The 14,260-nt window shown below is 44.5% G+C and overlaps 1 protein-coding gene across 14 annotated transcripts in view; it reads right to left on the bottom strand.

The window, feature by feature from the left end:
- LOC142589528 (uncharacterized) overlaps positions 1-14,260 on the bottom strand; it is a 199,600-nt gene that overhangs the window by 175,732 nt on the left and 9,608 nt on the right. For all 14 annotated transcript variants that reach the window (XM_075700946.1, XM_075700943.1, XM_075700940.1 and 11 more), the window contains 3 exons: positions 12,374-12,675; positions 6,724-7,160; positions 3,783-3,860 (listed from right to left, as the gene is read on the bottom strand). In XM_075700946.1, coding sequence (XP_075557061.1) covers positions 3,783-3,860; positions 6,724-7,160; positions 12,374-12,588 — 730 coding nt within the window. In that variant the 5' untranslated portion in view covers positions 12,589-12,675. The remainder of the gene's footprint in view (positions 1-3,782; positions 3,861-6,723; positions 7,161-12,373; positions 12,676-14,260) is intronic.

Raw genomic sequence — 14,260 nt, 5'->3', positions numbered from 1 at the left:
CAAATAAAGCAGCAAGTCAAAGTGCATGTGAATTTGTTCAGACATCCTGGCTCTTTTGATGCACCTAAGTAGACCAAGAAGTTTGTCATGCTTGCATGCAAAAAAAGAAAAGATGATGAAAATAAAATCTGCAAATGAAGTGCATCTACAATCACGTTTGGCTTACTACTGGACACTGGAGGCAAGCCAGAAAAACTGACAGTCACGTAAGTAACCTTACATTGTTTGAATGCGAAGGCATTAGGACTTATTTAAGTCATCACCTTAAATGAAAGCTCCACCTTAATTCACCTTGCTCTAATTTGTACCAGCCTTAATCCACCTTAATCTGATTTAATCTAGCTTGCTCTAATTTGAACCAACCTTAATCTGCCTTAATCCTATTTTGGGAGTGGACCACGGTATCTGTCCGACACTCTGGCTGTCAACTGTGGGATTTTGCAATGCGAGCTGCAGCAGGTCGAACACCGGGAACATAACATTACTTGGTCACGTGGGCTTTGGTACCATCGGATGATAACGGATGCCAGATTTGCCACTTCATGGTGCATATAATGCTTTTGAATTAAAACGGAGCACCACAAAGCACAAATGACACACTTGCTAACCAATTCATATGTTTTGTTCCCCCCAGGGGTAACCAGCACGTAAGAAATCTTATGTTCCTAATATTGCAGTAGAAAAAACATGTTGAGGGGCTAGTTGATTCATAGCTTTGCTGTCATTGCTGTCTCTGTTGGTGCTTCATCTTTTGATTCCTAATATTGCTCATTAAATCCATCATAATCAAATATCCGTACCGAAATATTTTGCTTAATTCATTTTTGCACCTGCTAGGAATAAATGATGCGGGAATGCTAACTGCAATGTTTTGCACTTCTGATACTAGTGATCTGAAGTCACAGAAAAGGGAAAGATGCATCGCATTGCTTCTATATAGGTGGGACTGTGCAAGACATGGCCATTAAATAACTTAAAGCATTAGAAATAGTGTTCGGAAACACATGCCAGGTGTTTAAACCAGTGTGCCGAGTGTCTTTTGAGCAAAGGTCAGAGGCTCCCAGCGGACAAAGGGGCCGAATAGCAAGTGCCCCAAAGGGGTTTGCAAACAACAGGCAGCAACAGCTCCCAAAGCACAGCTCATACAAAGCATAGTATACATGTGCTCTCGTCTTGCTATGGCCAGACCTACAACTGTGCTAAAGACCCACTGAAGGGACTGACTTATCAAACACAAGCGCCATTTGTGAGAGTCGCCAGTGTCAGGAGAAAACAGTAGGGGTGTGCGAATAGTCGAACTTTCGAATATTTTTCGTATAGTATTTGCTATTCCATTCAATCCACACCGCACTTTACTATTCAAACTATTCGATTGAATTATTTGAACATTCGGAAAATAAAAATGTCGGTTTCATATGCCAGGAGTCAAATCAGCGCGTTTTAAATGGAGCGCACTAGCCCAATTTTCGCCACGAACCTCGTTGGGCCTGATCTAGCGAAAAGGTCGAAGGCCGCCACCGAAAACCGACGCTGAGTTCGGCGCGGCAGCGCACTGTTCAGAGAAGTGCGGAACGCAGCATCTGTCTGTAGTTGCACGGTGGGTGCCGTGAAGCAAGATGCGACGCCATACATCGTTTCGATTCAGCACGGGAAGATCCAAAGTGTAGAAACTTATTTTTGATGCTTTTAGCCATATCCACGCTGACCGCCATCACTACGCATGTTTTCGCTGCACGCCAGCGAAAGGATGCACGCTCACTAATCAATAATTTAAACTTATTGCACAACTCTTGTTTTTCTTGTTCAGATACAAAATTTAGGTTTGCTTAATCCATAAATGACACGAATAAGTGCGCTATCGAAATAAATTCTGCACGAAGTCGCAGAGCAAACCTGCATATTTTTGCCAAGTCGCAGTTAAGCGCAGTTAGACACTTGACGCGATGTTTCTGTATGCTGCGTTGGATCACCGCAACCTCAACACAGCACACAAAGCAAACATCACCGCGCCGTCAAGCCGACACCAGTCGCACAAACGACAAATGACAAACGTCGCCTACTCACAGCGTCGTGCACGAAGAAACAAACAAATAAGCTGCTGGATTGTCTTGACATGGCTTACTAAGCTGAGACCGGAACTGCTGTAGCAATGGCTGTAGCCACGAGCAAGGCATAAACAATGATGATGAGCGGAAATTTGCAGTAGCGCCACTTTGTGGGGCAGCAAGGAGGCTCCGTTCCAAAAAAAAAATGGCATTCAGCAAGTCGAACCATGCACCAGTCAGGGTCGGTGCATGGTGCTCTCGATCGAGTTGGCTCAAGGAGTGTCAGAAAAATCAGACGAGAGGTTGCAAGGTGTCCAAACTTTCGGCAGTTGTTATACATTATGGTCTATGGCGAGAATGGCGGTGCTGCGAAGCAGATTGAATAATCGAGCATGTCCGAATTTTTGGAGTCCGAAAAATCAGTCGGTGACTGTATTGAAAAGTGATGCGCACAAGCCATTTATTACATGTTAAGCAGTACACCACCACAGTGTACTGCTTCAATCAGATAGGTGACTTTTTGTTGCTATGCATTTTTAAAAGAATCACTCGAAATAACCTTTCGATTTACATCCGCATCAAAAATTGGGACACAGCCACCATGGTGGCTCACATGGCTATGATGATCACAGTGCCAGCTGCATTCCAATCGAGTACAATGCTTTGAGGGCACATTTAGAGAACCCCAAGTGGTTTTAGCTATTCCCGAGCCCTCCACTACATTATGTCCCTCATCACCCACTGTGCAGTTTCGGCACATTAAATACAATTCCTTTTCTTTAACCAGGGGCTGAATAATGCTAAGAGGCATTTGTTTTCTAATATGCAAAACAAAAAAATATAAGGTATCTTCTTACACCAAAGTTGACATTTTAGTGAGCTGGTACAAATTCTTAGTGGTGGTGGTGAAAATGAAGTCATCCTCACCAACGAGGATGACCTCGAGGCCTATGAAGAGATGGCATGTCTCATGTCAAGGAGTTTTTAAATTGGCTTGCTGTACGATAGAGAGGAGCGTGAAATAGAATGGACTATTGAGCCATTTTTGCAGGCCATTTTCATCACAGATGGGAGAGACAAGTACCACAAAGGAAAAAAATACCACAAGTCAACTGATACCACGAGCACTTCTGGTGTCAATTGTTCTTTCGCCATTCTCTGTTATGAAGCCTTCACTTCACTAGGACTGCATCTTCACAGCTGGGCATGGCCTCCACGATCACAGTGGCACTGGTGCAATCTCGGAGGCCACAAGCCGAAGTTCGCTTGCCTCCTTAATCACACAGCGGAACGCTGTGTTGCGTGCCACATACTGCTTGACCGCGATGAGCCAAATGGAAAGCCGACGTGAACGACCATCACAATGGAACAGATGGCAGCTATGTAAAGGCTGTCATGTCAGGTGCCAGGAAGTCCTAAGAAGTTGCATGTGCCGAAGATTCTTTTATCCAAATTTCATCACATGCGTGGCCGTGTAGCAGTTCCGCAGGCCACAAAGCCGTCTTCTTAGCCATGTTTGCAATTGTGCAACCAACTGGCCATATATTGCAGTAAGTGGCAATAAGATATAATGAAGCAATGGATAACAGAACAAAGTAATTTCAGCTCTCCCTTCAGCTTTGTTGAAACGAGATTCAAGTGTACTGCTATGTTTACTGGAACTGGAATGCACGCCCAAATTGAGACACATTCCTGCTCCAATGTGGCTAAGAATTGTTCCAAGTGTTTCGTACTCACCTGCGCCATTGAGGACTGGCACCTTGTTTTCCTTAGCAGAATCAAGCTCTTCATCCTCGGCGTCTTTTTTCATCGACGCTGTGTGCGAGATTCAGCGAGGAGGCAAAGAAATGATAAATCAGTTGTGAAACTCAATTCATTATCATCATCATCATCATCATCAGCCGCAGCAGCAGCCTATTTTTATGCCCACTGCAGGACAAAAGCCTCTACCTGTGATCTCTAATTACTCCTGTCCTGCGCCAACCCATTCCAATTTGCACCTGTGAATTTCCTAATTTCATCACCCCACCTAGTTTTTTGCCGTCCTAGACTGCGCTTCCCTTCTCTTGGCACGGATTCTGTAACATTATGGCCGACCGGTTATCCATCCTACATATTACATGGCCTGCCCAGCTCCATCTTTTTCTCTTAATGTCAGTTAGAATAATGGCTACCTGTTTGCGCTCTGATCCACACCACTCTCTTCCAGTCTTTTAATGTTATGCCTAGCATTCTTCGTTTCATCGCTCTTTGCACGGTCCATAACTTGTTCTCAACCTTCTTTGTTAGTCAATTCTTTAACATCACCCTTCTTGTGGATTGGTATAATGTTGGCATTCTTCCAGTTCTCTGGAACACTTAAGTTGTGAGGCATTGCGTATATAGGACCGCAAAGCTTTTCAAGCATGATATCTACTCCATCTTTGATTAAATATACTGTTATTCCATGTTCTCCTGCCGCTTTTCCATGGGTCATGTCTTGCAAGGCACTTCTAACTTTATTGTTAGTTATAGGAGGAGCCTCTGTATCCTGTTCATCACTGCTTCGAATGAAGGTAGCGTGGCTGCTCTGGGTACTGTAACGGTCAATATAGAATTCTTCCACTGCATTTACTATATCTTCTAAATTGCCGATGATATTACCCTGCTTATCTTTCAGTGCATACATCTTGGCTTGTCTTATGCCAAGTTTTCTTCTCACTGATATCATGCTGTGTACATCTTTTACTGCTTCCTCAGTCTTTCACATGTTACAATTTCAAGTATCCCTTACTTTCTCCTTGTTAAACAGTTTTGACTGTTCCACTAACTCTATCTGATCACAGAATGAAATTCAATTCAGCATACCACAATCCACTTTTATTTGTTGCCGGCATCTACTTTATCTATCGCGGACATTACGAGTAATTTCTAGCAAGCTCTGCCTAAATAATTAAGACTGGACAATAGCACGCTTTGAGACAACTAGCTAGGTTAGACCATTGATGGAAGTTCTTTAACTTTTGCCATCTGTCTTTCATATTGGTTCTGCGAGATTTTACTGATGATGTCAATAGGAGGAAGGTTCAGGTAAGCGCCAACCCTTTCTCTATTCTAATATTACATGTGACAAATTGCCTCACTGGGCAATCAATGAATTGATTTGAATCATATTTGTTGCTTTGAAGAGAGAAAGCTAAATTCTATGAACTCTTGAAACCTAATTTCAATCTAGGAGTACACATTTTCTTTTAATCTCTGAAAATATATTAATAAAAGAATAACTGAAAGACAAAATTTGCAAATATATTACTTTGCACCAACTACACATCGCATTTCTGTAAGCTATCTCTTAGATTGCCTGAAGCAGTCAAATTTATAACATATTTGTTCACAACTTACGTGAAATCATTACACGGTTTATACAAGTTCCGCAAAAGTCTGACCCACAAATTCTTACTATGTTTAAGAGCAGTGTACAACACATCAATTTTGTTGGCTTTAGATATCTGAACAGGTGTAGTTAAAAAAACAAGAGTACAATTTATTTATTGCAAAATTACAGTTATAGACTTGATGCTTGATCTTCTAAAATTTAATCTTACTTTCTAAGAAAAAAAAAATGTAGCATAACTAAAAGAGCTTCTCACAAAAGTAGGTAGGAATTTCACTTTTTCTTTTAAATGCAATGAATCTCATAAAAGTGGTTCAGTAGATGTAAAGCAAATTAATTTCCTCACTCCTATGCATTTAAACAGGAACTGCCGAGGTAAGGCTTCCTCATTCAAGACCAACTGCAACCAAATTCCAGACCACGTAAAAAGCCTAGCTTCAGATGGTGCCGTATACAGAGCAGCCTTTGTGCAAAATTTTACGAGTGAACGCATCCCAAACAGCTTTCAAATGTACATGCTCTTGGATACCGAAGCTGAAAGAGAGCCACTACCACACTCGTCAAGGGCAGCGCCATGTGCAGTTCCTCAGCAGGAGCTCCGAGATGAAGCACTGCCAGTGGCTGTCCATGGGATTCTAGTGAGGGCAACATGCTAGGGTTGACATTCCATCCCCTAACCTTCAGGTGCATGCATGCTTTGTTTAGGCAATATTTCAAGGCTGCTAACAAGAAGATTAAACAATTACCAGGCCTGCAGCTTCACCTAGATTGCTTAAGTGTACATACCTATATAAAACCAATCTAGCCAAACTGAAGTTTTTCATGCAGCGGCCCTTAACATTGTATGGAATGGAGCGATGTAATCAGTCACCATGAGTATAAAAAATATATTCAGAACATCTATTGAACTGACAGAAAATTCAAGTCCATCGCCACTCATATATTGTGAAACATCATAGCAAAATATCGTGGTCAGACAAACTGGACCCACCGAGCTCACCCACTGTGACTTCAATCTTCATCGCTGCAGCCAATGCACCTAAAGCGCACACTACATAATGTTTTCATTACCGTTTCTTAAGCATGTAACAAATACCAAGTTAATATAGGTGGCGGCAACCCCTGCTTAATCCTCTTGCATTCTTGTTTGCACCCATAACATAGCTCAGGTGCTGATATGAATTTCGATTCAACTTCATTTTTGTCATCAACAGGCAGAAAACATTCGGAATTCACCATCTACCAGATGCCAGATTTTGCAAGTACAGACATTCAAAAAACAAAATAGGCTGATGAAAAACTAACCCGTGTCAGCTGGCTGTTCGACGGCAACAACTTGAACGTCGTCACTGCTATCAAGCGATTTCTCCGCCTCTGCCGATTCTTCTGCAACTGGTGCCGGAGACTCTATTACAGCACCTTCCAGCAGTTCTTCGACATCCTTCTTGGGATCTGGTTTCTCTTTGCATTTTTCAGGCTCATCTTCATCCTGAGTCATTGATGCAATGCCGTCACCTTTCTGCTTGACACCACACGCCTTTCCATCGTCTGCTTTCTTTCCTCGATCTTCACCACAACAGGATGCGGAAGCAGTGTCGTCGTCATCACCCCCTTCTGCACTAAGTTTCAGGCCTTTCTGGTGCTCCCCATCCCCTTTCGATGAGTCCTCAGCATCAAGTTTAGGCGTTGAACTTCGAACAGGTTCTCCGATTTCTGCACTTCTTGCCGCTGTTTCTTGCAGCCTGCACATTTAAAGGCCACACAGCAATTAGGCACAATCCAAATGGACTTCCGGTGAACAACTCGTGGAGCTTGCCTGTTACTCTAGAGGCATCAAAGAGAAACACTAAATCAATTTATGCCGATGAAGTAGCCTTTCATAACTATAATTTTTGTTAAATTCCCACTAACGGGTTCATTATCAAAAGGAATAGGAAGGTGAAAGTCCGATTTTCAAAATTTCAAGTGAAAACTCCAGCACCAATACATCAGCATGGCCTCATGATTTTCAAAGCAGTATGGCAATGATGACGATGATTTATAGGCATTCCCTTTGAAACGGGACAGTGAAAAACAGTCACCTAGCCTCTTGAATTAATCAGGTATGCCATAGATGTTTTTCATTACATCAATGTTCATACATATCTATAATCTTTTCCTTCCTCAAGACTTCTCTACCTAACTTGCATTTCTACCTATGCAGTTGCTACATGACATGCCACCTGGTGTAATAATATGCAACTGCAATGCAAAGCGAACACATACTATAGAAGCTGCACAGCATGGATCTCACACTGCAAAGCAAGTGGCGCGATATGATGCGAATGATGATGATGATTTACTGGCATCCCCTTTGAAGAGCAGCGGTGACAGTCACCTAGCCAGCTTGATTCAAATAGGTACACAGTGTATATATTTTCTAGCGTTCTTGTATAGATCTCCTTAAACTTTGTTTTCTTCCTCAAACCTTCTTTAACTGCCTTGTACCGCTATATGTGCACCTACTGCATGGCGTTCTACCTGGTGTATAATATGCAAGTGCAATGCAAAATGTGTCCATATCGACACTACGCAGCTCGCATGTCACATCGCAAGTCTCCTCGCAGGCTAGCACACCTTTATAGGGCATTTCTCCGCTGCATGCTAGCAAGCGGTGGCGTGGCTCAGTGGTGGAGTAGCTGACGCCCATGCAGAGAGCTCGCCGAGTTCAATCCCGGTGGTAACTGGGTCAGTTTCTTTTTCGTCTTTTTTTTTTCTCATTCCTGGTGACAGCCGCTACAGACACTGGGCAGCGGCAGACACTATCACCACCCGAAACTGCTGTTGGAATGAGCTCCACAACAGCCTACGCCGTAAATCAGCAAAATCACCTATGGTACATGGTTCACATCTTATCTCAATTTTTTATACCACACATCATATATAAAGGGCATTTCACGTGACTTGAACCAAGGATTTAAAGAAGTGGTTAACCGCAGCTGACTGAAACCAACGGCACATGATTTGCCATCATGTGGCGCTTCTTAGAGTATTTTTTATATTCCGCTTAATTAGGTAATCAACTGCGATTAATTATGCAAAATTTTTAGTATTCACTTTAGGGCCAAGTGCGTTTCGTTGCGTCGTAGAGGGGATTGAGAAATGACCGATCCAATTTTTTGCGGCAACATACATGCTGCATGGCGATTTTTCCTTTTTTTTTTTTTTTTTTTTTTTTTTGCCGTTTCAAGTAAGTCCGCGAAATATGAAATAAAACTATGTGACTGCACTCATGCACTATTGTATTGCTGCGCCCTCAACCGCACTGCGTGCAAAAAAACCATGCACGCGGATCGTAGCGAAGCGAGCGGCCATGGCTCTAGGCATCGACTTCACAGTGCATCAGCATCTTTGGCAGTGACACAGGGAAAGGAAGCGCCATCGTCCCTGGTTAGTGATAGGCTAGATGCACGGTTGAGAGCGCTGCAATACAATACCACACGAGTGCAGTCAAGTGGTTTTGCGTCCAGTGCCAAACATGAAAGTGATTATATCTTGTCTACCTGAAGGCAATCGGCCAAGATTATGGCCCCTTCGCGCCAGTCTACGTCCGGCGCGGAATCCACATGTGGTGCCTATTGAGTGGCACCAAAACCAGCGTTCTTGAAGCAAGGGATGGGCATTCCCGGACAATCGCTCAATCACAGTCCAACGTGTGGCACTCCAAGCTGCAACCACCATATCAAGTGAAATAGACAATTCCAGGTCAGCAGGACGTGGATATAGTTGGTTTTATTTTTCTCACCAAAGCCCACACTACGCACAGCACTAGGTGTTGTGCAAAAACTGCTGTCACATGCCGGTAGCAACCTGCATGCCACTTGAAACAGGCGATCATCAAACAAGATGGCGGCCATGACGTGTTTCCGGCACACGTGATCGCTCCTGGCACTTGGTTGTTTTTGTAAACAAAAATGGCAGTGCCCACGCAAGTGTAATATGGTGGTACAGTTGACCCATATCGAACTCGTTTACATCAAACAAAATAGCAGCAACTCCCGATATATTGAACGCCAAGCGGCGCAAAAGTGCCCCCAGAAGTTGGCTTTCCCTCGCGGCGGCACAGCTCCATCCAACCGCTCTCCCTACCGTGACTGCTGCATCAGGCGAGCTGTCGACACCCTCCTGCAAAAAATTATCCTGGCCCGTCCGCAGCACTTGCTCAGACAGCCAATCAGGCGTGCAAGATGGCGCAAGTGTGAGTTTTCTCACTGCTTTTCTTTTCTGGTTCATAGTGTTTTTGTCTTGTGGGCCTTCTCCTGCAGTGTTGCCGTGATGAAGCGGCAGAATGAGCTTTTCGCTGTGAAGCTTGAAATCATAAATCGGGTCGAATGCGATAAGAAGTCGGATGAGCCCACTGCGTGCAAGATTCCAAGGAGCACTCTCGGTACGATCTTGAAGGCGGAGATCAGGGCTAAAGCGGACAAACTTGCAACCCTGTGCCTGTGGCAGCCGACGTGCACGCACGGCCGTGTACAAGTGGTTCATCTGAAAGTGCTTCAGACGTGCTGGCTACTGCGTGCCCGGTGATGACTGTAAATTCTGATGAGCGTGATAAAGCCGTTGCTGGTGTTGCCGAAGTTTGGAGCTTGCTGTCAGGATTTCCGGAAGCTGTTGACAAGTCAACAGTCGAGTGCAGATGATAGTGTTGCGACCACGGGAGAGCCCGACAACGAAGACTACACTGCCGACATGGTACCGAGCACAAGTGAAAGTGGGCACAAAGAGGAAAGCAACGATGGTCCTTTGCCCACATCCTCCGAGGTGATTGGTGCACTCGCACTAGTCTGGTATTTCTGTGTGAATATGGAAGGTTGCGGCCTCAGCTGCTCCGACTCTTTAGACAATCTGGAGAAGCGCGTGCGTCACAGGTAGCGAAATTACCCAAGCAGAAGAAAATACAGGACTATTTCATGCAAAAGTAAGCTAGTTTCATCAATAAAGTGATCTTATAAATGGTATGTGTTTTCATGACGTCCAATTCTTTAGCAGGCTTATATCGAATTATGCCCTATATTGAACTGATAGGCTTTTTTTGCAAGTTGGATATAGCCGGGTTCGATTGTATTTTATGCACTTTTAGTGCAATGCAATCGCATTTGAGCACATTTTGGAGCCTGCTAGCCTTGCACGAGAAAGCAATGTGCGGCGTTACATTCCGGCAAATTTCGTTGATGTGGGATTATACTACAGCAACATTTTGTTGTCGAGGGGTATGAAATGCAGTGAATCCTATGGGCGTTCGCCGGGGATACAAAAATATTTCGTCGTCGCGGAATTTCGTTAACGCGGTTTTCGACTGTACCCTTGTCACGCAGGCACTTGTAAACTCCTTCCAACTACGTTGTCTTCATCTCAAGAGAGATACACTTGCCGTCACATGGTCGCCCTTCCACTAAGGGAGTTTAATGGAGCTTTTGGTCAAAGGAGATCGGCGGTCTCCCTCGGCAGCTTAAGGGGGCACTCTCGTGTCTGTACTTGTTGTTGTAAAGCTGATAATTTAATTGTTGTTTGCATTATAAGTAATGCTTCATGTGTTTCGAACATTTGTCTTGAATAAAAATTAAAGCACAATCCAGCAATAGTTATGCTTACCACTGCGCAATACTCTTGACCAAGGCCGCTTAGCGGCATGTGTTTCTCATCTTTCACGCTGTTGACACGAACCCTACAGAATTGGGTCGGGTCGGCTTGTCGAGCTGGAATATGCCTGTTGAGTTCACGTTAATGCTAGCCAGTCAAAGAACAAGTGCCGAGTCCGGCTGAGTCAGCCGGCCTTCGTGGGGCAGGTTGAGCTAGCCCAACCCGTTTGCAATGTGCACATAAACAAGGATGGGTCTGGCCCGCCAGCCCCGAGACTTGCATGGGAACGGTGGGATGTCGCAATTTATGTGCCGGCAATGGGAATAGTATCGGGACAAGACCAAAACAAAGCACTGTGCAGCGCAGCCTCATCGTAGTGATAAGACTCGTGAAATAGAGCTGTTACCGATGGCAGCGCTAACCACAAGGCCAGTTCGAATGCGTTGATGTCTCGATTTGACACTGTGTGCCATCATTGTCCAGACTCGTCAGAAGCGACTTCATATGAACGCGGTCACGTCGGGCTCTGTCAGCTTGACCCTTGACTCGACCTGCTCGCGTCGGGTACATGTAAACGTAGCCTTTGTCGTGCAAGTCATGTTGTGGTCGGTGTGGTCACTCCTGAATGACACCGGCACAGTAGACAATAGGAAAGCCCACAAGGTCATCGTGCACGAAATGGTGCGTTTTAGTATAGTTTGCAGCAGTTTGGGTAGCAGAATGCAGAACCCACTCGCCACGCTATGGTGGCTAGCCACGCCGCAAAGGAAACCCCCATGGAGTTTTTTTTCCCTTTCTCCATGAAAACGACACATAAGCACAGGGTGGCTAGCGCCGTTCTCAGCAATGCTATGTTTAGCAAGCTCACTTTGATTCTTAATGAGGTGTATGTCTTTCACATTAATTATAATAGCTATGAGTGTCATTAGAAGTTACATTCTTGTACTTGTATAAAAAACAAACACCACTGTACAAGCCTCTCGCGGCTACCTTTAAGAACTCTTTATTGGCCATGTGACATGACCACAACTTCCTTGAGGTCAAACTCCCTCAGGAAGTCTCGCGCTCCCCTATCCTAAAGCAGTTCGTGGGAGCCCGTGTGACACGGGCATAAACCATGGATTCGGGACCTCAAAGAGGTCCGATGTAATGCTCCCGCATTTCTCTCGCATTTACCGCAAAATCAACATTGAATTTTAATCCTACATTTCAATTGACAGTTAACGTCCCCTATGCTTTCCTTGCCTCCACTGTCTACTGGCTTCATGTGGCTGTAACTACTGCAGAAAGAGTCCCCCAATGCCTTCACATTTGGAGACCACTAATCACTCACTTGCTCCTGCCTTCTTGCTCCTCGTCAACCTTCACCTCATCCAGAATGAGGAAGTCCATTTCACCAGATGTGTTGAGGCCCTTCGCCTCCATCTCTTCCTCTTCCGCAGTCTGGTGCAGCAGTCGGTCAACAGAACCTGCTGGCGACGATAACGGTGCTCGGTCAACTCCAGGCACAGCCAACTCAACTTCTCCGCCACTTTTAGCACTGTCCATGCTGGGTGGCTAGGGCTTTGTCGCGCCCATGCTTAGACAGTGCTTCACACAGCCAGGCCACAGAAGAAAGCCAGGAACCATTGTCATCTGTTTGAGAAAAAGACAAAAGGCTGAAGCAGTGCAGCAGTTCCAACCCTGCAAGTTTGGCTTTTTTTTTTCTGGACCTTTGCTCTTACGTTTATTCCACGCTGAAAACTAAACTTATGCATACAAAATTAAGGTGATGCTGCCAGAGTGTCTGCTAATGAAGAAACGGGTACAGAGAATATTGGCAGCAGCCCTTTCTCACAAATAGGTAATGTATCCAAAGGATGGCACACATGACATGGTTATGGCTCCAGCCATAACTTCTGGGGACTTCAGTAAACAAAAGCATGGGCTTCGACATTGTCTTCTGTTATGCCAAAGGAGCCATCGTTGGGAGGTACAATTTGGACACCGCCTAGTATGTGCATTTACAAAAATTGCAAAGACATGATCCTCGCATCAGAGCATTTCAGATAGAGCTAGATCTTTGGAACACCAATTCCTATAAGAGACAGAAGTGCACTGCAAAAAAAATTTGTTGATTGACAGGCCCTTTTCATCTGTAGAGAAGGTATGCCCAACAGTGGAAGCCATTCCCGGAATTTATGTCGTGTTGAGAATGAATTCCTTAACTTAGGCTGACACATCAAGCCTGCTCGATAATGCCATACTTTAAGAATTTGCGACACATAATTTGCTGCACTACTAAATCCAGCATCACAATCTACATTACCGCCGATTGGGATTTGAGGCCCCAAAGCTGTACTATGCAAGGGTTAGCGGAAAGCTCTAGCTTAAATTTGTCTTTTGCATGTCTGTTGACATTCAACTAGGTTGCAGTATTAAACTGTTTCTTGCATTCTGCACACATCAGAATGTGGTCACTGCAGACAGGAAACAAACCTTGCATGTGGCCACAGAACACCATTGCTCCAAAATGGAGTGTTGCATTCTCGACAGAATTGGTGCACAGAAAATGAAAACAGTGCTGAATTAGAACAAGACGCGTGTCATCCTGTCATTTCCTTGCCATGAGGTAGCATACAAGCACTAATTGGCCAGTTGCATGCTCACAACTATGAGACACCGGCTGCTAAGGTTATGTCCCTCATTTGCCACCACTGCCATGAAGTGATTCTGGCTCCCAAAATTCACACCCCAAAAGCTAGATCTAGCAGACATACACAAATACTCAAGGGTGTGAATAATGGTACACCTGTCTCTGTAACTCAATTGAGAAAGCATTGCATGCATAAGGCAGAATGTGGGTATGGCCCCAACCTGCAACAAGTTTTTTTTTTCTTCCTTTCATTTCCCTTTTCCACTATCATTTCTAGATTTGACTTAGAACAACAGTTAATTCAACTTCAGTGTACTGCTCACTCTGCTAGGTAAACTGGTGCTATGGGTGCCAATTGGAAGGGGCCCTGAAGCACTCTTGTTTACAGCCTCAATAACGCCCAAGTACGGTGCCTACCAGGAATGTATAATCGAAATAATTTTTTTTAAAAGACCTAGTACAAGCGTAGGTACTACGAGTGCAATATTTACCTTCCTCATTCCCCTTCAACATCCTCTGTTCTGAAGAAATGGGGTGGCACCAGTCGTACCGTTTCGCCTATGGCATTACGTCGCCTGGCTTCAA

The sequence above is a fragment of the Dermacentor variabilis genome, chromosome 8 (assembly GCF_050947875.1).
Source record: "Dermacentor variabilis isolate Ectoservices chromosome 8, ASM5094787v1, whole genome shotgun sequence".
NCBI lineage: Eukaryota > Metazoa > Arthropoda > Arachnida > Ixodida > Ixodidae > Dermacentor > Dermacentor variabilis.
This window is presented reverse-complemented; position numbering and strand designations above follow the sequence as displayed.